This window comes from Rhinolophus ferrumequinum, chromosome 6 (assembly GCF_004115265.2).
Source record: "Rhinolophus ferrumequinum isolate MPI-CBG mRhiFer1 chromosome 6, mRhiFer1_v1.p, whole genome shotgun sequence".
In the NCBI taxonomy this organism is placed as follows: domain Eukaryota; kingdom Metazoa; phylum Chordata; class Mammalia; order Chiroptera; family Rhinolophidae; genus Rhinolophus; species Rhinolophus ferrumequinum.
The window spans coordinates 30,941,710-30,966,169 of record NC_046289.1 but is presented as its reverse complement, the minus strand read 5'-3'; the positions used below and the strand labels follow the sequence as shown (position 1 = coordinate 30,966,169).

Genomic DNA, 24,460 nt, shown 5'->3' with positions numbered 1-24,460 from the left:
AATGTTAGGTTGTTGCAAAAGTAATTGCGGTTTTTGCAGTTGTTTTTAACCTTTTAAACCGTAATTACTTTTGCACCAACCTAACACAAAAGACTGCCCTATCACACTCAGAAAATTCCAAGGGTTTTAGGAGCTCTGTGCCAGGAACTGGGGAGCAGACCAAATACATATTTGGTATATCACAATATCTCAGTTATCTGTTGTTAAAAGGTAAACTGAGGCACATTAAAAATGTTAAGAGTTGACTTGAGCAAAAATGGATTTGAATCGGGCAGCATCCATTCTAGCAGATAGAAAGGAGCTCCAAGGAACTATACAAAAATGAGAGACGTTTATAGGCAGAAAGGAGCAGGAACAGGGAAGTTATACCAGGCAAAACAGCGGGTTGGTTATTGCAAGGTTCCTTTCTTTGAGGGCCTGGCAGAAGTTTATCAGGCAGACGACCTCACTAGTGCTGCTCAGGCAATTCCTGATGGACTGACTGGTTTAAGATTCCATTTCTGGGAGCGCCGAAACTGTAACTAAGTATTGGTTTCGCATAAGCGGCTCCATTTTGGACCTGTTGTCTGGTTTCTAACACGGTGTAGGGAAACGAAGCCAATATAACTATTGAGGAAAAGCAGTGTACAGTACTGCGTTGATGCTTCTTAAGGAAAAGGTAAAAAGATTTCTTTTCCATTTACAGTCACTACATTTTCATTCCTGTTCTATAGCTATTCCAACCAAGTATACACAGTCTTAAAATGTAGCTCTTCAAACTTCCTGAGCTTATTAGGCAAAAGCCAGTAAACCACGGGCAAAATTGCTTTAGTATTTTATCACATACCAGGTGACAGCATAGATTGTGTTCAAGAAAGAAGTTCAGTGTTACGGAAGTGTGGAGGACCTGGTGGATAGTGAAGGACCGGAATTGGGGCTGGAAGGACAGGCTGGGAATAGACTGAAGGGCCCTGAAATCTTAGGAAGCCTGGAGTTTATTTTAAGGGCCGTGGGAAGCCACTGACAAGTTTTAAGTAGGGAGTGATGTGTTCTGACTTTCTTATTAGTTTCCTAGTTGCAGTGACTAGATGGTCGCGTTTTAGTAAGGCCCGGAGGAAATCGATCCAGGTAATGGTGACTTGGATTTGAGTGACAACACCATGGATGAAGAGTAGTGGACAAATTTGAGAGATGTGATGGCTGGATGGAGGGAGAGAGGAAGAAACGGCACCCGAAAGATGTATGTTGTTCCCTCCCCACCTCAGTGTGAGATCTAGGACTCATGGCTTCTGGCAACCCCTCTCAGTTCTTCCATTTATAAGAGGCAAACTACATTTTTGGCCACTTCTCTACCTCAGAGGTTACATTAGGATTCAAGAGCAAATACTTTTGAACCCCTTTGAGAGGCTCAAGACTTGAAGGAAATTAGACCAGACCTTCGAAGTTAGCTTTTGGTAGCTGATAACATTTGGCATGTAGGCCTCCTGCATGCTTCTGATGCCTGCTGACATAACTCAGTCTCCGCTGTGCCTTTGGCCAGCAGGCTGATGAAAATGCTGGTAGGATAATAATGCTCGCAGCTTCTGCAGAGAGTTCTTTGGAATATCTCAGTAAGTCTGGCTTAGTATTATGTGTGTATTGAATATTATTGAAACTAGACCCTTCTCTGTTCTCCCTTTTCTATTTCTTAGGAGGCCTTAGAAAAACGGATTTGTAAGCAGAATTAGAATTTTTGTCTTCAACATAAACTGGAGCTGAGATGCTGGGTATTTGAAAAGACTGTAGAGGGGAAGAAAAGAGAGTTTGTAGATGTGTTCCCTAATAGAGGGAGAAACCAAAATTAAATGTGTCCTGAGAAGATTTAGGGCTGGCAGGATGAAATGGCAAGAATTATTCCAAGTCTAGTAGGATAACATTAAAAAAATAAAAAGATGTGCCCTTTCTTTTTCATTTAGAAGTGTGTGTGTGTACTGTTGGAGTACTTGAAATCAAAGCTCTTTTCTCTCCCTAAAGGCCTAAGGGACATATCTCAGTGGGCGTATCTATTCCTGTCCCTTGTCTGGTCTAAGCAGCCATTAGTGTCTCGTGACCTGCTTTGCAATGTGTTAGTTGCAGAAAAAATATGGTTAACCTTCAATCTGTCCATGCCATCAGCAGACAGAAATCCTGGATCTAAAACAGCACTGACATCTGAGTGAATGAGCATATCAGAAATACCTGAATGACACCATGGAATTTTGGGAACCATTATATGTCTTTGAAAGAAGAGTTAAATTCACTTTTGACATGAATTGATATGGCTGTTATTTCCTCTGATGTAGATTTGACCATGTGGAGGTAGGGAGAATAGAATGTCATGTTCTTTCACTGAAGCCATGCTGTGAGCAACTCTATCCAAATAGAATGTCAAACCTCTCAGTCGGAGACCCAGGAGGATGGACCGTGAGCCAAGAGTGAGGACAGGAGGTGATTACAGCTTACTAGGCAAAGAGAGCAATCCACCCAAGAAGTTCAGCAAGCCTTATTTAGGCTCTTCCTCAAAGCTTAACACTTTACCCCTCTATTTCTGTCCTTCCAGAAGTGCATACTGTGCCGCATCGGTAGCGTCTCTGACCAACGTCGTCACTCCAGACCTCTTTGAGGGCACTGCTGAATGGATAGCAAGGTGAGAGAAGCTGGGATTTGTCCTGACCTCTAAGACAGCAGGTGGTCAAGACTTCTGAAAAATAAAGGAAATGAAAAAGGACTAGAAGGGAATATAAAATTACAAGAGATGTGTTAGGGTTGTAGCATTGTGTGTTTTTCAAAAATGCTTTAAAAGGTTTTTTTTTCCAAACTTTCTTTAATGTTAGATTGGCCAGGATCAAAAATTTGGGTACATAGTAATGGTGGGAGTCTAAATGGATTCAACCAGTTTGGAGAACAATTTGATAATATCTCAAAGTAGCCCTTGCTGATGATCCAATAATTCCATTCCTACAGAAACTCTCACACACGTGCATGAAAGAGACAAACATAGGGCTTGTTATAAAAAGCTGGAAACAAGTTAAATGTTCATAAGCACGAGGTGGGTAAGTTTTGGTATAGTCACACGGGAATATAATATAACAGTTAAAACGAATTGACTAGAGCTACATGTTTCAATATGGATAAGTCTCAAGAACAATGTTGAGTGAAAAAAAAAGGATGTTAAAGAAAATATGACGATCAGCATATTTACTAAAAATTTTTAAATATGCAAAACAGCTCTATATTGCTTATGAGAAGAATCAAACATACTAATATAAAAACATGCATGGGAAAGATAAACACCAACTTCAAGATGATGGTTACATCTGGGGAGAGAGCAAAGGAAAGGAGATAGGGGAGGTCTACACATCTCCACAGGAGACTTCAACTGTATCTGTAATTGTTCAGTTCTTTAAAATATTATAAAAACAAACAAACAAACAAACAAACCCTGAAATATATATGGTTAAATCAAAGCTAGATGTTAGATACATGTATGTTTATGTTCTATATATTATTTGCTATACTTTCTTGGATGGATGCTTCAAATACTTCATAATTTAAAAAAAGCAAGCAAAAGGTAGATACACATGTACTATTATGAAATGATATCTAAACTGTATTGTTTCATTTTTTACATTTTTATTTTTATTAAAGTAGTACTTAGTACTGTGAAAATATAATTTACAGCTAAACCAGATGATACACTATGATCATATTTACTTTTTCATATAACTTTTATTTTCCTAGGATTAATCATTACCTCTTTTTAAAAAATGTATGTATCATGAATTCATTCCCATATTTTCTGTCAGAGCTATAAAATTACTCCCAATACAGTCAAACACTTCAGGTAATGTATCGATTCTCTTTTGTGTGTATGTGTGTGTATTTGTGTGCGTGTACATGTATGCATGTGTGCATTTGTGTGTTCTGAGTTATCCCACCTGGAGCTCTCTGTCCTCCTGGACAGATTGCTCTCAGCTTGCTGAACAGCAGGCATCCAGAAGCTTCCTTTCAGCATGAAATTCACTTCACTTCTCTCCTTTGTTGAAGCCTTGTCCTCCTTTTTCTTGGTTCACTGATTCATTTTAATAAAGTGCATACTCCAATAGGTCCCAAAAAGAGCACTTGGGTGATACATTTTTAGGATTTTATATTTGTCTTTATTCTAGTCTCACATTTGATTGATAGTTTATTTGGTTAGAGATTTCTAAATTGGAAACTGTATAAATTGTATTCCTTCAGAATTTTTAAGCATTGCTCCATTATCTTCTGGCTTCCAGTGTCATTGTTAAAAAGGCTGATAAATATATCTATATCTATATATCTATATATAGTTATGTACAAAACATGTACCAGATCTACATAAGAAAAACTATAAAACTGAAGTAATTTCTTAAAAGTGTGCTAGGGGGCAGGGAGAGGAAGTATATGGGAACTCTCTGTACTTTTATGCTAAATTTTCTATAAGCTTAAAACTGCTATAAAAATAAAGTCTTAATTAAAAAAAGGCTGATAATAATAATCAACATTTACTGAGTACTTGCTATGTAATAGTCAGTAGTGGGGTAGCTGTAGTTTAGAGATTGAAAGTATATAGGCTTTTGAGCTAAACTGCCTGGGTTTGGTTCTTTTTTATACTTTCTGTTGCTCAGTTGAGATTTCCATCTTTTTATTCATTATAAGTGTATTTTTCTTCACTGAGTAAATATATAATTATAATACATGCTTTAAAATTCTTGTCTGGTGATTTTAACATCTGAGTATCTTGGAGTTAGTATGTCACATTTTCCGGGTTCTGCATATGTCAAGTAATTTTTGGATTGTATCCTGGACATTGTGATGTTCTGTTGTAGAGACTGGATTCTGTTAGATTGCTCTAAAGAGTGTTGATGCTTTTGTTTTAGCAGGTAGTCAACTTTGTTAGACGCAAACTGTAGATTGTCACACCTTCAGGGGGCAGTGGCTCAGCTCTCAGATCAGTTCTTGGTCAGACGCACCTTTCGGTTTGCCCAATGCCTGTGTGATTCAGGCGTCAGGTAGAAATCTGAGTGAAGTTTAAACACAGAAATTGGGGTTTTCCTTCTCTGGCTCTCCTCTTTCTAGGATTCCTCCCCAATTTCTATCAGCCTGGTTCCTGCCAGAAAAATGGTGGGCTTTCTGTTAGTTTCAGGTGTCTGCCCCTGATCCCTGGTCTGCCGTTGCCACTACTGGTCCCCTGTCGCCATTCTCAGGGAAAACCAGGAATAGGGTGGAGGAAGGACAGGACTGACTCTCCAACTTTCAAATCATCACCCAAATCTGCCTGCCTTCTTTGCAGTTTACTGAGCCCTTGGAAGTTGTTTTGTGTATTTTGTCCGGAGCTGTTATTTGCAGGATTGGATTGTTAGGGACTTACTAGATGTAGAACTCCTATTACCTGGGTTTGAATCCCAGTTTTGCCGTTTATTAGCTTTGTGCCTTCTACATGTCGTAGTTTCCTTATATGTTACATGGTGGGATATTGGGTTTGATATTAAGCTGAAATATAAAGAAATTAAGTGACCAAAACCTGTTTGGTAATCACTGTGCTTTCTTGCCTCCCAATGTCATTGTAGTCCCAATCTGTTGTGTGTTTTTCTTTTGTTTCTCTTTTTCTCTGCCCCACCCTGTGCCCCTCCCTATAAGTTTTTGGAATGTTTATTCTTGCTATTTGGAAACTTTATGCCAATGAACTATGATATGGATATATTTTCATTCATTGTGCTGTTCATTCAGCAGGTATCTTTGATCGGGATTGCATTTCCTTTAGTTCCAAGAAACTTTATTATGTTATTTCTTTAATAATTCCTTCCCCTCCATTTTCTGTATTGGCTCTTTGTATACTATCCTGTAAATATGGTTGGCCCTCTAATTTTTCAAACATATTTGCCTATTTTCCATCTTAATCTTTCTTATATACTTTCTGAGAGAGTGTTTTACCTTTTATCTTCTAATACCTTCTGTTGAGTTTTTATTTTTGCAATTCTATTTAAAATTTTCCAGAGCTTATTTTGTCCTTATTTATAAAAAAAGAATACTCTCTCCTGTTCTTGTTTCAGGAATATTTTATACTTGTGGTGTTTTTATTTCATATAATATTTTATCTAAAAATACAACTTTAAAAAGTTTATTTATGCTTCCTACATTATTTTCTCCAATTTATTTTTGTTTGTTTGTTTGGGTCTCTCTCTTTCATATTAGAGACTGCTCAAATGTTCATATTTAGGAGTCAAAAGTTGCTAAGGAGCTATGTATGCCAGGGTGGGCTAGGATCCAGCCATTCATTGGGGACCGCTCATATATCTATATCTGTAGGAGTTTTTCCTTGAGCTTATGAGTTTCCCTAGAGAAGAGTCTTCCATATTCCTGGTTGGGGTATGAAGTTGACAGCCAGCTGTGTGAAACACTAGTAGGGAAAGAGGTTGTGGGTGTTTGTGTTCACATCGTAGACTCTCACTTAATCCCCCTGCTCAGTACAGCATGTCCTTCCTGCTTTCAGCCTATGCTGGATGTCCTGGAATTCCCATCTACTTGATTAAAGCCCTGAAACCTCCCATCTTCTCCTGGGTTTGAGTACTTTGACTGGGTACCTGGAAGTCTAACTGACTCTTATAAATTTGCAACCAATCAACTTTGTCTAAATGCATCCTACTTTCAGAGGCACCTGCTCTCTCATCCCTGGACCTTTCATTGGAGTAAATCACCTTGCTTTCTGTTGCCACTCCCAACCCCCACCCTGAGGCTGGTTTAGGTTTCTCTATTCTGTTAAATCAGTTACTTCCCTCTCCTTTTCTAGCAAAATTTGTTATCTCCTGTCTCTATTCACATCCTCTCTATTCTCTTTACCCTGTGGGTTTATCCCTTTTTAAATTCCTTTGCTTTTATTTTACTGGGTTCTTGTGTTCAATTCATTATGTTGAGCTAGAAGACACTCCCAAAGAATTTTACTAAGTTGCTCCCATGCGTGTAAAAACAAAGGGAGGGAAAGTGGAATATTTGTGTGTGTGTGTGTGTGTGTGTGTGTGTGTGTGTGTGTAGAGAGAGAGAGACTGAGACACAGAAACTGACCGTGGTCACTGCTGCTGAGAGGGACCAGGAAGCCAGGGTGGGCAGGAGACTTACTTTTCATTATTTTTATACCATTTGAGTTTTTTTAATTAAAAACATTTCAAAGGTAAGTTAAGAAAAGTTAAGAACAAGAAATTGTAAAAGGTCTATGCGCATTCTTCACTCATCAGGACTTTCAAACTTGAGCTATTTCTGTGCTCCATGTAGCCAAATGCACTGGAAAGGAAACTTGGAGTGTCTGTGTTTGGGTGGCGGCGGTGTTGGGGGACGGAGGACGCTCAGAGTCTGTCCAGGGAGTGGGAGCCAGGTTTGGACTCTGCTGTGATCAGCAATGGACCTGTACTAAAAGATAACCAGAGCTAGCAGTTATTTTTCTATTTTATTTTAACCTGACGGTTCTAATACTACATGTATGATTTTATAACTTCTTTCTAAAAAGTAATGATTTGAGGTAGGTACTATGCCTCAGTAGATTTCTGAGTTTCCTTTTTTTTTTTGAGGAAAAGGCACTTCCAAAGTTAATTAGTTGGCATCTTTCTATTCATAGTTATGATGATTTCTGCCATAATCTAAATGAACTCATCCTTCTCTGTCCAGGGTGGTCCTGCACCTGTACCCATCCACGCAACCCAGCTGTTCATTGGTTGACACTGACCCCTTAATCTGCTTTTCTCAATCTTCTCCTAGGTGTCAGAATTGGGAAGGTGGAATTGGTGGGGTGCCAGGGATGGAAGCCCATGGAGGCTATACTTTCTGTGGCCTGGCTGCACTGGTCATCCTCAAGAAGGAACGGTCCTTAAACTTAAAGAGCTTATTGGTAAGTGTCTGTTGATCCGTTTTCCTGCCAGGCCCCTGGTGATGTGACTACTTGGGCAGGCTTTGGGTGAAGGTCTGGCTGTGAGAGGGGCTAACAGTTCCTGCCTTGAGCTCCCAAACTAAAAGTCCTGTAACGAAGCTACAGATAAGAGCTGCTGGAATGCTCAGCACAGTTCTGAGACAGTGGAAGGCGTGAACATCTGCTCTCAGTTTCAGGTCCCTTCTTCCTGCCTTTCATCTTCCTGCTCTGAACTTTCTGCATAGTGAATTAGGCCCACTCCAGAGTCTTCACGAGTCCCTCAGATATCTGTATGAGCTACAGTACCTGCCTTCCTCATACTTCCAAGAAAAGTGTTGCTTCATTCGCTTAAAAATAGGGGTTATCCTGTGTCTTAGAAAAAATATCCTAAGAGAAAAAGTTTTGAGACGAACTTGGAGGCATTTTGAAGCCAAGTTTTTATGACCTACCATGCTATGTGAACATTTAGTAACTACATTTAAATGAGCTGGGCAGAGTTGGGTAAATACATTGAGCACACGGCCCAAGCATGTATGTCTGGACTCCAAGCTCCCGACCAATACTCAGAATGAACTCAGAAAGCAGTCAGTTTTAGGGAGTCACTGTAGTTAAATTATCCCTGGAGACCTTGTGTACAAATATACATACACCCACAGCCACCAAGGAAATGTCTCTAGGAAGCATTTACTCCCTGACTATGATCTCAAAGCAAATGAACTACAGTTGACATTCATCTTTTCTCCTCAAGTTCAGGTGTCAGGCTCCTATCATAGGAGCTGTTGTGAGACTCACTGTGAGCTTCTAAGAGAGTTTCTATTGTTCTCTGTAGACATATGATCAGCAGCATTTTGTCCTCATCCTTGGGAAGCCTCCGATAGCACACGCTTTTTGAAGGTCCTTAAAGACTTGAAAGTTCATCTGAAATGGCCAACTTTGTGCACTGGACTCTGAAATCCACTAAAATGATTACTAACAAGGCATGAAACATAAAAGTTCTATCTCCCAGGCAGAAATAAAGAATATAATTAGTGAATGCCTCAGTTACAAACACAACATTCTAGATTTGAACCCAGTCTCTACCACTTTCTAGCCATTTGACCTTGGGAGAATTGTCTAATTTAAATGTTTTAGCTCGATTTTTCCCCCCTCTATAGAGATAATAGTTCCTTGAAAGTTAAAGAAGAGAACATATATAAACAGCCTAGCACATAGTAGGTGCTCAAATAATGTTGGTGTCCTTTTTACCCAAACGACTCCCTCCCCTCCATTTGCTTTGGGAGAACTTGTACCCACATCTGAAGGGCTACCAGAGTTCCGGCCTGTAGTCATGAGAATAAACCCATGAGCTTAGGCACTCGAAAAAATTAGTCTGGCTTAAAAACATTTCATCTTTGGGGTAAGTAAAAATGAAGAACGGACTTCCCACTCTAGTGACTGTTTTCTTGATTAATGCTTAGCTTACTTTCATTAAAGGGCATCATCCCGAAAACATGGTTCATTTAAGACTGACCAGGGATATATTACTGCCTGCATTGGCAGTGCAACTTTTTATGTCTTTCTCTTAAGAATTTGGGATTATGACTCTCTATGGGTGGGTGTTGCCTTGAACAGGCATATAATCTAAACTCTACAACCATGAATTTAAAAGAGGGCTGGGAAACTCCCTTCCCCCGCCTCTTTCTACAAGGGTCCTCAGTGACTACTTTCAGGAACTCAGAGTAGTGAGCGTCTAGGTACAGGGGAAATACCCTACTCTGTACCGTTCAGTTTGGTAAGGCAGCTGTGTAAGCTCATGGCTGCAGGCTGCAGCTACCTTGGAGGTCTGGGAGGGAGATGGAAATGTCATTATCTGCTCAGCCAGTTGGTTCTGCTCATTGCCAGAGGCCCAACCCATGTGACTATCTTGATCTTAATAGTAGAGTGTGTTTAGAAAACTTGGAGATAAGCAAGGAATGGTGATATCATGGGTGACCACTGAGTGACATCAGGAGCCACTTTACAGGTTCAAAGTAAAAGATTTTCTTTTATCAGCCAGCCAGGTTCCCTGGAGAAGCAGAGAGGCTAGACCAGACAAAGCCATCACTGGTCATTGGGACTAATGGCGTCAGCTTCCAGGCCTGTGAGTGACTTGCTAAGAGACCCAGGGTGAATTTCCTCAGGAGCCAAGTAAAAGTCAGGAACAGTTTGAGATCATCTGATGAGATGTAGCACAAAATTCCATTTATCTGCTTTTTTTTTTTTTTTTTTTTTTTTTAAGGAGGGTGCAGCTCCCAGGGGCCCATGTGGGGATTGAACCAACAACCTTGGTGTCACCAGCACCACGCTCTAACCAACTGAGCTAACTAGCCACCCTCCATTGATCTGCTTTTAATAAACTTCCCTGAGCAGGGATGGTGATTAGAAATGAGCCCCTGGTGGTCTTGCCTTAAATTTCCTAGTTAAGTCTTGTTTATTAAGAGACATGTGCAGGTCTGCTTACAAGCCAGCTTGGCCGCTTTATTCTCTCAGCACCAGAACCCACTTGGAGCCTGGGAAAAGGTCGTTAACTCTGTGCTAGGTACAGATCAGAGATCAATGCTGGTTGCCTGGAAAGGTTAGCTTAAATGCTCCACTCTGCATCTGTGGCCATGAGAAGGAAGTGAGAAGTCACAGCACCAAGAAACTAAGAGACAGGAACTCTCCCTCCCAAGATCGGCCTCTGGAGATCTTGTCTTGCTGGATTCTGTGTCTCTTTTAGCTTACAACTGCCTCTCCCTTCTCTGTCTCATTCTCAGCAATGGGTGACAAGCCGGCAGATGCGTTTTGAAGGTGGATTTCAGGGCCGCTGCAACAAGCTGGTGGATGGCTGCTACTCCTTCTGGCAGGCGGGGCTCCTACCCCTGCTCCACCGGGCACTGCACGCGCAAGGTAAGCCAGAGCTGTTGGCGAGGGCTGGGTGATTTCCCTCGGCTGCTAACCAACTCAGGAAGCCAGAGTGCTTTTTCAGAGAGGGTGACATAAGCTCTGTCTGTCCTGGATTTTGAGTGCCCTGCCTGGAACCTTCTACCTTAGGCATGCACGTGCAGACTAGGAGTTAGTTCCAATAGTTTAGGTATCATGGCTGCTTCAAACTGGCTGTGGCTGAAAGGAGGCGGGTGCCTGTCCTGGGCCACATGGTGATGGCCCTAAGCTGGGTTTCCAATGCAGAATTCCGTATTTGTCACATCAGAACTTAAAACCCATGCCGTGTACATGGTCACAACAGTGACAAAGAATGCAATTGCATAAAGGGGCCGAGAACTCACAGAGGAAAGACCCACTGTGTCTGTCTGGCTGCGTAGTTGCTGCCATTAGAAATGTATTTTAAACTTGTTGAAGAAGCCTAAATGCACATTTGTTCCACCTGCACCAGTGGGATGGCAAGACCCACGTTCATTTCTGTGGCATCTCAAATGGGAGTGTAAAACCAAGGCAGTTAGAGAGTAAGCAAAGCTTCTGGGAGCCGTCCCTTATTATCTCTTGAAATCTTAGACAGCCTGCTGACTCCTGAATCATCTTTCTTATTTAGTGTGAGAACAGGGTGTCTCTGAGGGCGCCAATGGCAGAGGGGAAGTTATGGCTGCCCTGCTGGGTGTTGATCTGTTCTTGGAGGGAGATCCCTTGGTCCAGAGGAAAGCTTTTGTTTGGACTTTGTAGTTGGGCAATTAATTGCTCAAATGTAGATTAGATTTTTTTCTACTGCCCCCCCACCCTCTGCCACACACACACTGTTTTCTTCTTGTTTGGCTGTTCTTTCTGAACCTCTTTCTTTAGTTTCTTAATTTCATTTGAGTTGTAGCCACTTTTGATACTGAATTGAAGTCAAGAGAGCCTCTGTCCTGTCCTCCCATTCTTTTCTCATCTGTCCTGAGATTTCCTGGCCTGGGGCCCCTCGGCATTAAGACATGTCAGTCCCCTGACTCTCGAGCCTGCACGCTCTCTGGCTTGACCACTATAGTGGGGAAGTCAGGAATTCTCCCAGAGTCCAACATTTTCTAAACATAAATAACCTGGGGTTTTAGTGATCTCTTTATTGAAACTGGTGAGGTCAAACCCCTGGTAAAACCATCAGCCTTTCACAAACCTGTGCCTGGCAGGGATAAGATGCAGTCATTGTGCCGTGGCCAAGAAAATCAGGAGAGAGCTCTAACAGGAGCAGTACCTGCCAAAGTCTTCAAGGGGGGTCCTGGTTGACATTTTGTTTATTGTAGCACAAGTTCTGGAGGACTAGGCACATTCAAAGCTTTGCCTGGGGAAAAGGTTGTCTGTGAATCTTGGTGTTTCCAGCTTTTTTCACTGCCTGGGAGAAGGCCAGTACTGGGCGTGACACTCACCCACTTTTCAGAAACAGTGGACTTGGACCAAGCAGGGTTCTGGGAAGTGTTTTGAGCAGTGGGCAAAATACTGATGTTGGGAGTTGAAAGGAGATGCAATGTAGAAAGATATTCGGAATATACTGTGATCAAAGTTAGGTTTGATATACATACATAAGCAGTATGTATATAATTCTAGTTTCAGTGAAGAGTTGACTCCAAAAAAATCAATAGAAGGGTTGTGAAATGACAGATGATGTTTGTTTTCTTTCTTTTTTATGTGCATTTTCTAATTTTTCTGTAATTAATACGTATTTCTTGCATAAAGAAAAACAACAACGATTATTTTACAAAAAGAGAAATTCTATAAACAAAATAAGTAGCAAGGTGGGAAAAATATTTGTGACAAATGATGAAAGGCTAATTTCTTTCATTTGAGAACGTCATCTAAACCAATAAGAAACAGATGAACAACCCAATTGAAAAATAAGCAAAGGATCTGAACAGACAGGTTCAGAACAGGCAGGAAAAGAACGATTATTATCACTTCTACTGCAACTGCTGCAACTACTGGCAGCTGAGACTTATCAAGCCCTCATCGTAAGACAGGGACTAAACTGTTTCACATATATTTTCTCATTTGATCCTCAGAACAAACCTATGAAATAGGTACTTGTTATCCCCATTTTACAGATGAGGAAACAAAGTACAGGGAGTGAGGTAAGTGACTTGCTTTATAAGACCTGATTGCTACCTACAACGGTATCTGAGCCCTGCTCAGGACCATTAATCAAATGAAAAGATCTTAAAGAAATGCAAATAAAAACAGAGAGACACTATTTGTTTTTGCTATCAGACTGACAGAGATTAGAAACCTTGATACTGTATGTTAGGGAGAGTTGAGAAACAGGCACTTTTGTTTTGTTAATAGGGGTGGAAATAGGTGCATCATGTTTCAGAGAGTAGTTTGGCTTATTTGAACTGAGCAAGTGCACTTTTAAGAACTTACCTGCAGAGATATTAGCAAAGAATGTGTATTGAAATGGAATTTTAATAGCAAACAACCCCATTGCCCATCAAAAGGTCAAATTATGATCTCTCTATACAGCACCTGCATACAATAGGATGTGGAAAGTTCTCCAGGACACAACCTAAAGTTTAAAAGGCCAGGTGTAGATCAGTCTGTGTGCACACAGCCTGGCATCTACACAGCTTTTCCTGGAAGCCGACACAAGGCCCCTTTAACAGTGGGTGCCTCTGAGGCAGGGGAGGAGACGGAGGGAGGAGCCGTCCTTCTTAAATCTTCTCTGTCTTTACCATACTCTGCCTTTTTCTTTCTTCTTTTTCCTTTTTTACGATGTGCATTACTACTTTTATTTAGTAAATGAATGCATATCCTTTTAAAAGGTGAGATCCTATTGCTAACTGAAAAGATAACAAGGCACTGACACATGCCAGCCCATGAATCCGGGTTTGGGGGGGTCAGGGTGGGGGACCCTGACTTGGCAAGTGGCTGCCTGAGCAGGTGTAGAAGACAGTCTGAATAGAAGCACGAGTTATTATTCATATTTTAAAAATATCAAATGCTGACTTAAATATTAGTAAGTGATTTTGTTTCTGTGGAGCCATAAGAAAGCAGCAGGCCTATGAGTTTGTCTGGATTGATAGTTACTAGCTGGTTGTTTGTTCTTTGGGACATACCCCAAGCCTGTATTTGTCCACCTGTGAAACTGAGCTGCATGTGGCTGCACCTGTCTCTGTTTGGCAAAACTTGTGATTTCTTAGATACAAGGAACCTTTGAAACACAAAATGACATTATAATGAGGATCTGGAATTTAAAGTACAGGTATAATGGATTTAAAAGGCTGATTCCAGTGCAGTTATCACCCTGTCATCATATCTCCCTCATCTCACTATAATTCTGTGTGCTGGTATGCAAATTCCAGATCTCTGCAAGTTCCTTGTCAAGTTTATGAACTTTGAGCTTTTAGCCTTCAGTAATGTAGGAGGTAACTGAAGCACTCTGTGGTCTATTTAATCATAAACCTAGCATTTTCTTTTCAGATTCCATTTTTAGCAATAGGTTATCATTTACCTTATAATAACAGTCTTTTCTTTCTTATAGGATATGAAGTAAAGGTATATGTTGTACAGATATTTAATGCAGTTATCCTGAAGTTTAATAAATATGCTTTTTAAAGTACAGTTTTCTTGAGATGTAATTCACATACCAGACAATTCACCCATTTAAAGTATATAACTCAATGGTTTTTGGTGAATTCATTCAGAGTTGTGCAGCCATCAGCATAATCCGTGTAGAATTTTTATCACCCCCAAGAATCCCTGAACCAATTATATATGCTTCTTTAAAGACGAAATCACACACAAAAAACTCAAGTGTGATTACAGCATATGTGTAAACCATATACTGGGGATGCCAAAAAATGTATACACATGACTTGTGTTCATCTTTTGTTACTGATATATACTGAGTATTACAATTTTAATACAGTTTTTTCTTTCCTTAAAATGTGTATACATTTTTTGGGCACCCTCTGTATAAATATGTGTGTAATTTCTTTAAAACGCATACGTATAACGAAAACAAAAGAGCAAAAAAGGAAAAATAGGTGTAGGATATGATACAAACAAGGGTAAATATAATAGAAAGCTAGATTAATAACATTGACTCTTGGATCTTAGAAGACACTCTCAAAAGAAAATACAACTAGTAAACAAAAGGTATAGGAAATTTTCACCCTAATTAGTAATCAAAGGCATGCATATCAAAACATGATCAGGTACTATTTCTTTTTAACATTTTAATTGCTGAGAACTTTTTAAAAAGTAACCAGTGCTGGAGGTAGTACAGAAACATCTTAAATTTTGCTGGCGGCTATCTAAATTCTTAAAGTAGTTTATCAGTATCTGTTAAAAGCCTTAAAAATGTTTATTCCCTTTAACGGAATAATTCCACTCCTGTGAGTCTATTTGAAAAAAAAAATCCTAAACATAGAGAAGAATCATAAAGATGTTTATTGTCGTATTTTTTAAATAATTTACAACCTTGGAAATAAGTAAGAGAAGGGTGAAGTCCCATCGTATTGTCTACAAAGCCAGTTGTGCTCATAGGTGGGGAAAGAAGAAAGGGAAGTAATTAAAACAGTTCAAGTGCTTCAGTGAACATGTGTTCCGGAGTGAGCCTGAGAAGGGGGGATCTGCAAGTGCTCCCCCTTCCGCTGGGCTCAGTCCCTGTGTACCTCGTCTAGTATGAGCATCTCAGAGGCCACGTGTGACTCAGGTGTTGAAGACGTGTGGTTTTTGTACGTGACCCTCAAATGTCAGCCAACCACTGCACCTCGTCTCTCCTCTAGCGCTCAAACCAGGAAATAGCAATCACTTTCCAACCACCCTCATCTCTTCCTCTCTCATTTAAGAAATTTAAAAACTATTTTTTTCTGTAGTATTCTAAATATTCCACAATTAAACATTTTGCTTACTCCCTTTATATGCTGTGTTTACTGCAAACTCTGATAAATTTTTACCATAGAAGATTCTATACTCATATATATGAGAGTTTTGGCCCAGTGCCTATATTAATGCAGTTACCTTGTGCATCCATGTAATGAAATACTATGTGGCTATTCAGAACGATGGTTATAAAGATTATGTAGCATAACAGGCAAGTTTATGCCTATAGTATTAAATGAAAAACATAAGATACAAAATGATAATAACTACATAGAAAATTGCTTAGAGAAAAAAAAAACGACTAGAAGAAAGAAAAATTAACTTTCAGTTGCTATTTACAGGTTGTTTGCTATCCTTTAGCCCAGGTGTCAAGGTACAAAATTGACAAAGCACTTAATGCATATCCTACATGTGTATTTTTAAAAAATCATTTCCCATGTAAATGTTTCTTCACTCATCTGTCTTGCAATTTGTCCCTCCTCCCCACTTGATAACTGTGGCCCACAGAATTCTCTGACCATACCAATTGACCTCTAGAGTGAAGAAGCCAGCTGGTTATCAGTACTTTGGTGTTATTACCAGAATTGTCCATCTCTGCTTGGGCTGCCACATTATATGATGCAGGAGGGCAGTTCCTAGTCATGCTTCTTGGGAACATTTTTTGATCCAAGAGAAGAGGTGGAGAATTCCCTTTGGGGATAGATTACATTCAGGATTAGCAAAGTCGAAGAAACAGACATTATCACCTCTGTTAAGAGTTCTCTTAGCGAATTAGAGTCTGGTTAACAAAGTTCAGAAGTGACCCAGAGGAAATGTCTTAAGAATCCCAGAGGAAAGAGTTTTGGACCAACTCAGAAGCACTAACAGAGTTGAGTCTGGAAAGGTGAGCTAACCAGCTAGTTCGTGCCTGCCACAGAGGTGTTTGCAGATGGTCATCGGGGGTAATGTGTGCCCTTCAAGTCAAGCGAAAAGTGCCCCTCTGTACTACTGCTCTTTGACTCATGTCAAGGTTCAAGAGAAGAGACATGTCATGGGACTTGGGTGAAGACATCAAGTGTCCCAAAATGTAATTTTCAGCATTAGTCCAAGAAGAATAGAAGGAAACCTTGACTGTTCCCATTGGGTGATAAAATACAAAGAAGTCACTGATGCTGTGCTGTCCTCTCCCAGGCCCGGCTCACTGATCCTTTGCCTTTCTGCAGGTGACCCTGCCCTCAGCAGGAGCCACTGGATGTTTCATCAGCAGGCCCTGCAGGAGTACATTCTTATGTGCTGCCAGTGCCCCGCTGGGGGGCTTCTGGATAAACCTGGCAAGTGAGTGCTTTCTCTCTGGGGAGGAAGGGATGAGAAGGGGAGAGAGCTGTGTGTAACTGAGGCCAACTCAGCCAGATGGCAGCAGGTGCCAACCTTTAAAAGGATTGTCCCTTTCCATGCAGATGCTTAGTGCTGGTGTGGTGTGGGAAGAAGCACCCCACTTGGGAGCACCCCCTTTGAGTGCCATCCATCCTGGCACCTCCAGTGCCCAACCTTTCCTGCAGCTTACACGCACTCCCCTTTCCAGATAGGCAAAGGGATTGCCGAGGTGGTAGTATTTCTTTCCTCTTTCTTTTAATTAACCAAACTGATTTAAAAAGAACAGGATTTTAAAACCCTTGAGTATCATGAACAGAGATTGTAATCACAACTCTTATAGAATAAATACCTTTAGGTGCCAAATAAAAGAAAAGGGAAATCAAATAAGTTCTGCTCCCTTTGCTTCTCACCCCCCATGCACACACACAGCCCCGGCTGCTGTTAGCATCCAAGGTAAAGCCCAGCTGAGGCTTGTCCCCAGCAATTTATCAGAAAGAATTTGGCCCATTTCTGGACAGTTTGGTGGGTTTTTTTTGGAGAAATATATTAATTTAGCACTAGCACTACCCAAGAGAGCCCTTTTTAGAAGACAGCTGGAAAGACTGACTCTAAAATGACAATTTCTGCTGTCTGTTAGGGCTGAAGGATGGGGCTTTGAAACATGCTGCCACGGAAAACCAGGCTTCCTGGAGCTCTGTGAGGAAGGCAGGGTGGGACCTGTGGGTGCGTCCTGGACCTCTGAGTTGGTGTGGTTACTTTATGGTTGGAGGTGGCACTGGTGGAGGGGGGCTGTGGGGAGCAGAGGAGCACCTGCTCAAAGCCACCCTGTCTTTGCAGGTCGCGGGACTTCTACCACACCTGTTACTGCCTGAGCGGCCTGTCCATAGCTCAGCACTTCGGCAGTGGAGCCATGTTGCACGATGTGGTCCTGGGTGTACCTGAAAATGCTCTGGTAAGGTGGGACAAGGGCACTTAACACCCTTTCTCTACAGCGCTCCCCAGACAGGGGCTTACCAAAAGAGAAGAACAGCTGCTCTTGCTCTGCAGAACTGACTCTGCTGTCTGGACAGGCTGGTGAGCCGGCAGTCACCATCCTCCCCTGGTTCGCGGCTCGTGCATGAGGATATGACTATGGAGGAAATGCACGTGGAGGCAAACTCAGGGTTGTAGGTGGGGGTTCTAATCTGTGACAGGTTTTGTACCTTTATCCCAGAGTCAAGGACCTGGACCACTTATGGTTAGTTCCCTCTGCAAGGAAACGTGCTCAGAGGCAGGAAGTTTCTGGCACCTGCAGCCACACAGCCCTCACTGTATAGTTGTCTTCTGGAACTCTCAGCTTGTGTACTCTCTCTCCAGAGAAGCCTTCTCAAACCATCTTCTGTAAATGAGATGGCCCCAAACGCTCTGCCACAGTGCTTTGTTTGTGCCCTCCATGGCACTCATCACAATTTGTAATGCGTGTGTTTAATTCGTTTTTGTGTGTGTCTGCTGCCCTGAAAAACTGTCAGCCCATGAGGGTAGGATGCTAACCACTGCATCCAGCCCTAGACCAGTCTGCCTGCAGGAGACGCTCCTGAGCCTGAGACATGAGTCCAGCTAAGACTGTCCACAGCTATCAGATAATCGGGCCTGTGCAGATTGTTGCAAGATAGTTCCAACAGAAGAAACACAAATGGCCAGTAGATGAATGAAAAGATGGGCAGCTTCCCTAGTGATCAGAGAAAATCAGAGTAACAGCCATTCGGCGTTGTCAAGTCTGAACATTTTTTTATATTTGCTTCTATGCAACTCTCTTCCGTTCTTTTCCCTCCCTCCTTCCCCAGCATAACCCTGTCCTAAATTTGACATTTATCATGCCTGCAGATGTGTTTGTGCTATTACTATATATGTATGTATCCATAAACAAAATAGTTTTGTATGTTTTCAAACTTTTTATAACAGTATCTACTGTGCTCCTTATCCTGCATTGCTTTTCTCACTGACCATTATACTTTTGAGCTTTATCTGTGTTCGTTTATGTTGCTCTAGTTCATTCATTTTAACTACTATATGGTATTCCCCTGTATAAATGTATCCCGATTTATTTTTGTAGTCTCCTGTTGGTTAACATTGAGATGGTTTCAGTTCTTGCTCATGGTTTCAGTGTTGCAGTGAACATTTTTGTGAATTTGTCGAGGAGAGACTTGCTGGGTTGAAGAGTCCACACCTCCATCTTCACTACATGGCACTGAGCTGCTCCCCTATGTGGCTGTGTGTTTCACGTTCACACAGCACTGACTGAGACGCTCCAGTCAGACTTCCTTTCTGCCAATTTGATAGATGTGAAGTGGTATCTCAGTTTTGTTTTGCATTTCACTGATGATTACTGAGGTCGAGCATCTTTTCAAATGTTTATTGGCCATTTGTGTTATGTCTTCTGTGAATTGCCTGCCAGCTCATATCCTTTGCTCACTTTCTTCCTGATCTGTAATTTAAATTGTTTGCCCTTTTCTTTTATATTTGTAGGAGTTCTCTCTGTATGTTCTTTATACTAATCCTTTGTCAGTGATGTGTGTGTGTGTGTGTGTGTCGTGAATCCTTTCCAGTTTGTGATTTATCTTTTCACTTTGTTTTCAGTGTTTTTTGTTGAATAGAACATTTTAAGTTTAGAATGAAAAATTTCATTTGCGTTTTTATTTTTTGAGGTTTTTTTTGGGGTGGGGTGGGGTGGGGGTTAGGGTGTTACTTGAGAAATCCTCCCGTATGTCTCTGGTGCCTTTGGAGCTGCTGCCCCAGCGCTGGAACTCAGAGCAAGAGAGTCTGTCAGTGAGTAAGTCTGTGTGTGGGCCCTTTAAGAGGATTGCCTGGGACTGCAGCCGCCCTCTGTCTCACTCAGCCACAATCTCTGCTGGTTTTCACAACCAGAAGTTATGGGGACTTCTCTCCCGGACACTGAAACCCTGGGCTGGGGAACCTGGTGTGGGGCTGGGACCCCTCGCTCCTGGAGGTGGAGGATCTCCACAGCAAAGATATGCCTCCTGATTTTTAATGTTGGGTGTGGGGCCAGCCTGTTCTGCTTCACCACCCCTCCTACCAGTCTGGAGGTGGCTTCTTCTGTAGGTCCTTAGTTGTAGGGCCTCGGTTCAGCTAGATTTTAGGCCATTCTCAATGATGGTTGTTCTGTAGTTTAGTTGTCATTTTGAAGTGGTCGTGTTTACCTTCTCTGTCATCTTGACCAGAAATCTCTGCACTCTCTTAATAGTTATGATAGTTTGTCTGTAGACTCTCTCTTGGATTTTCTACTTAGAATGTAATGTCATCTTCAAATAAGGGCAGTCTTGCCTTTTCCTTTCTGATTCTTAAGAATTTTATTTCTTGTTCTTGCCTTGTAATGTTGGCTAAGACTCCTATAGAGTGTTGACTGGAGGTAGAAATAGAAGGCGGGCCCGTCTTGCTTCTGATTGTAATGGGAAGGTTTCTACAATTGCACCACTCAGGAGGACACTTACTGTGGGGTTTTGATAAATACCTCATATCAGATTAAGGACGTTCCTCTTTATTCCTGCTTTGCTAGGTTGGTTTTTGTTCGTTTCAATCATAATCTAGTGTTAAATTTTATCGAATGCTTTCTCTGCATCTGGTTTTTCTCCTTGAATCTAATATGGTATGTTTCGTTAATAAACACTCTGCTGTTAACCTTACATTCTCAAGATAAGCCCTTCTTGGTCATAGAAGTGTGTGAGTGTGTATGTTTATTTAATACACTGCTGGATTCAATTTGCTAATATTTTTGGCTAGTATTTTTATTTAATATTTTTGCATGTATGTTCATAAGGTTGATCTAAAATTTTGTTTTTGTTGTTCTCCCCAGATTATGTTTCAGGATAATGTCACAGCCTTATAAAATTAGATGGGTTTCTTCCTTCCCCTACTTTTTTTCAGTCTTTGAAAAAGTTGTGTGGGTTAGAGATTATCTGTTTCTTGTAGGTTTGATAACACTTGCCTGAGAAACCATCTAGGCCTGGCATTTTAGGAGTAGTGGCAGAATAAGCAACTATTATTAATGATTTAATTTATTCATATGGGTTTTAAAGAATTTCTTCTTGAGTCAATTTGGAAAATTTATATTCTATAAAAATTATTCAGTTTATCTGACTTTTTATGTTTTGGCATGAAGTTGCTCATAGTAGTCTCTTAAATTTTAAAAAATCTCTCCTGCAGTTATGTCCCCTTCTTCATTCTCCCAGAGTGGAAGAGTCCTGAATACTGGCCTAGGATTGTGCCCTATCTCAGATCTAAAGTTTCTTTTGGGTTTCTGTGACATAGTGGAATAATATAAAAGTATTTAAATACAGTCTGACACCTTTACTGCATAATAGCATTGTGGTCCTTTTTCTTTATTAGAAATGTAAATGTTTTTTGTTTTACTAATTGGGATATATATTATTTATATCTATATATATCTATATATTTATATATGAAAATTAAAAACACTTGATCATATCACTTCCTATTTTGGTGTTTGTCCAATTTTTGCCTATTTATATGCATCACATATACAAGCAAATTTTTATTTTTTATTTTTTTCCCTTCTTCCACCTCCCCACCGACTCCGGTTCAAACCATTGTTTCTCAGTCTAGTTGTGTAGGACACAGCTCCCTGGCCCATGCTGGTATTATGAGCCTTGCGCTCCCCTAGTCGGTCGGCCGCTCACAGCAGCTCACGGCAGCTCTCGCCGGCTGCAGGCCACCAGCCGCTCATGGCAGCACACGGTAACCCACGGCAGCACATAGCTGCCCACGGTGGCTGCTGGCCACTCACACTGGCCACCGGCCACTCCTGGCAGCACACGGCAGCCCGCAGTAGCTCATGCAGACCTCTGGCTGCTCACGGCAGCCCAGCTCCAGGGAGAGCTGTTCTTAACAGTCTTAGATATAGAGGGTGCAGCTCACTGGCCCACGTGGGAATCGAACCGGTGACCTCAGCATTAGGAGCATGGTGCTCCAACCACCTGAGCCACCAGACTGGCCCTATTTTTTTATTTTTTAACTGCATTTTTTTAATGAAAAGATAAACGTAAAATACTGATAAAACATTTTTCAGAAAAATGGCATTTTTCCAAGTGGCGTACCTAAAATATCCTTACCCTGAATTGCACATACTATAATTCAGAATTACAAACACATTTTTAAAAAGTAAGCTTGGGACAATAATGTGCATACTGTTTTCCTCACTTAATATGTTATGAGCATTTGCCCATATCATTAAATATTTGAAAGCATGTTTTTAATGGCTATATAGTACTCCTTTGTGTCCCATGCACTAAAACATGTTTTTACCACTATCCTGTTGTTGAATATTAGGGCCTTGTGTGATAAATCTCCGTGTGCATCTATAATGATTCCTTATGCTGAATTCTTATGAGTGCATTTAACGGGTCAGATTTCCAAGGACCATTGGGGTGATTAATTGGCATCTGTTCTTATCTTTGCAGCAGCCTACTCACCCTGTGTACAATATTGGACCAGACAAGGTGATCCAGGCCACCATGCACTTTCTGCAGAAGCCGGTCCCGGGCTTCGAGGAGCAGGAGGATAAGGCAACAACAGAGCCTTCCACTGACTAGAGAATTTGGGGTCCTGAGTCTCTGTGTTCACTGCAGCTCATTGTTCACCTGTTCAGACCAAGGCTTGGATGATTTGATACATACTGCATTCTGTGCCGCACAAGCCTTGGCCACTGTGGAGCTGTGGTTGTCCTTTCTTGTCAAAAGCGAGGGCTCTGGGTTTGGAGAACACAGTGGCATGGTTTTAAAAAAATTCTGTCCATTCCTATCAAACCAAAAACCTATCAGCCCATGCGGCATCTAGACCTGGCTCAGGCCTGGCCAGGGTTGGTTGGGAAGCAGTGCATGCTGGGAAGAAGCAGCCCCTCCCCCCAGCTCTCCCGCCCAGGCGGTCCTGTTGAAGTGAATGACATCCATGAGTATTACGGCATCCAGAGCCACTGCTGTGATTCCCACTTGCGTGCCACTAGTAAGTCTCCAGGAAGGTGCCCTCCTGTGGGTGGAAATAAATGTGCTCCATGCCAAGGGAGGGGCTTTGGGTCCCACCAAAATGAATTCTCAGAAAAAATGGTGATGGGGCTTCACTAGTTGGTGCCCAAGGCTCTCACCTCCCCCCCTGGTCCTTTGCAAAGGAGAGGAGCTGGGTTGGGGGAGAGAGCTCTCCTTGAGTTGTGAGTCCCTTCCCTTCCACCCTGGAGAACCGAGCCACACATCTCTCCAAGGCCGCCCATGGTGCCCGGGCAGGATTTGCTTCAGCCCCAGGTGTGGGAAACCAATTATGAGTGGAAAATGAGCTTCTGATTCAACTCTGTGCCAGAGGAAGCAGTCCAGTGCCCACGCCCTCACCCCACCCCATCATGTACAGTGAAAATCCCCTCTGACGGCCTCAAGGCCACGCCTGCAGCCCATGGCCGTTCTGTGTGTTTCCGTCTTTCTTCCACAAGACTCCCAGCCCACCCTCCTCAAAGACAAGTGTTGTCTCTTCTCACCCAGAGTATTAACACTACTAAGTCTTTCTCCTTAATTTCTGACTCAGGATTTATTCACATCCTGCCCACTACAGGCTCAGAGAACTAAAACCAAGTGCTAGACAGGCTGGCTGCTGCAAAGGCCATAGCCACATCAACCTGGCTGCGGCAGGGCTGAGGGCTGCCTGCTGTGTTCAGCCTGGCAGGGCCTCTGCTGCGCACACAGAACCTTTTCTCCATCTGTGGGGCGTTGAAGTTGGGTCCTCTGTCCACTACTACAGTCACAGCAAGTTCCGTGTCGCAGACCAGGCTTTCATGTAAGCAGCCATGGGCTGTGGGCAGGTGGGAGCTCAGAGATGCAGCATGAGGCTCTTCTCAAAAACTCTGGCCATTTGCTGCCTCTAACTCCCTAGTGCTTTGGCATACTGGATTATGTATTACCTCCTTGAAATAATAAAAGATTAACATTTTCTATGATGTCTCTCATTTAGACTGGTACCAAGAAAATTCCTTCAGAATGCCCAGGGTAGGAGTTACTGAAATTGCTCATGGATTGCCAGTCTCCTCCTGGGAGAGAGATTCCAGAGCATGCAGATCAGTGATTACAAAGAGGTCTGACTTGGGTTCCGCCCTCTCATACCTGCTCCAGTTAGGATAACAAGGAGTGGGAGAAGCTATGTGTTTCCCAAGTTCCCTGGAGCCATTCAGTTTACTTTTGTCCCAGCACTTTGCACCCTACGTTTCCTGGGCTGTCTGGGTGCCTGTCTCCTCGACCTGACTAAAAGCAGGAACTGTGCTCCTGAGTCCTAAAGCAGGCATTTGGCAATGAGTGGGTGGGTGGACGTGCCAGCCAGAGATGAGGGGCTGTCACAGGG

General features: G+C 42.0%; 1 protein-coding gene and 1 non-coding gene across 2 annotated transcripts in view; one reads left to right on the top strand and one right to left on the bottom strand.

Annotated features, from left to right (window-relative positions):
• Positions 1 to 24,057, top strand: part of FNTB (farnesyltransferase, CAAX box, beta) — a 54,763-nt gene extending 30,706 nt beyond the window's left edge. Inside the window, exons 7-12 of the mRNA XM_033107319.1 lie at positions 2,558 to 2,644; positions 7,768 to 7,897; positions 10,690 to 10,822; positions 16,921 to 17,032; positions 17,909 to 18,023; positions 22,546 to 24,057. Of these exons, the coding sequence (XP_032963210.1) occupies positions 2,558 to 2,644; positions 7,768 to 7,897; positions 10,690 to 10,822; positions 16,921 to 17,032; positions 17,909 to 18,023; positions 22,546 to 22,677 (709 nt within the window). The 3' untranslated portion in view covers positions 22,678 to 24,057. The remainder of the gene's footprint in view (positions 1 to 2,557; positions 2,645 to 7,767; positions 7,898 to 10,689; positions 10,823 to 16,920; positions 17,033 to 17,908; positions 18,024 to 22,545) is intronic.
• TRNAT-GGU (transfer RNA threonine (anticodon GGU)) lies at positions 10,190 to 10,263 on the bottom strand. Its single transcript has one exon. It is a non-coding gene; the product is annotated as a tRNA-Thr (tRNA).
• Positions 24,058 to 24,460: the final 403 nt, after the last annotated feature.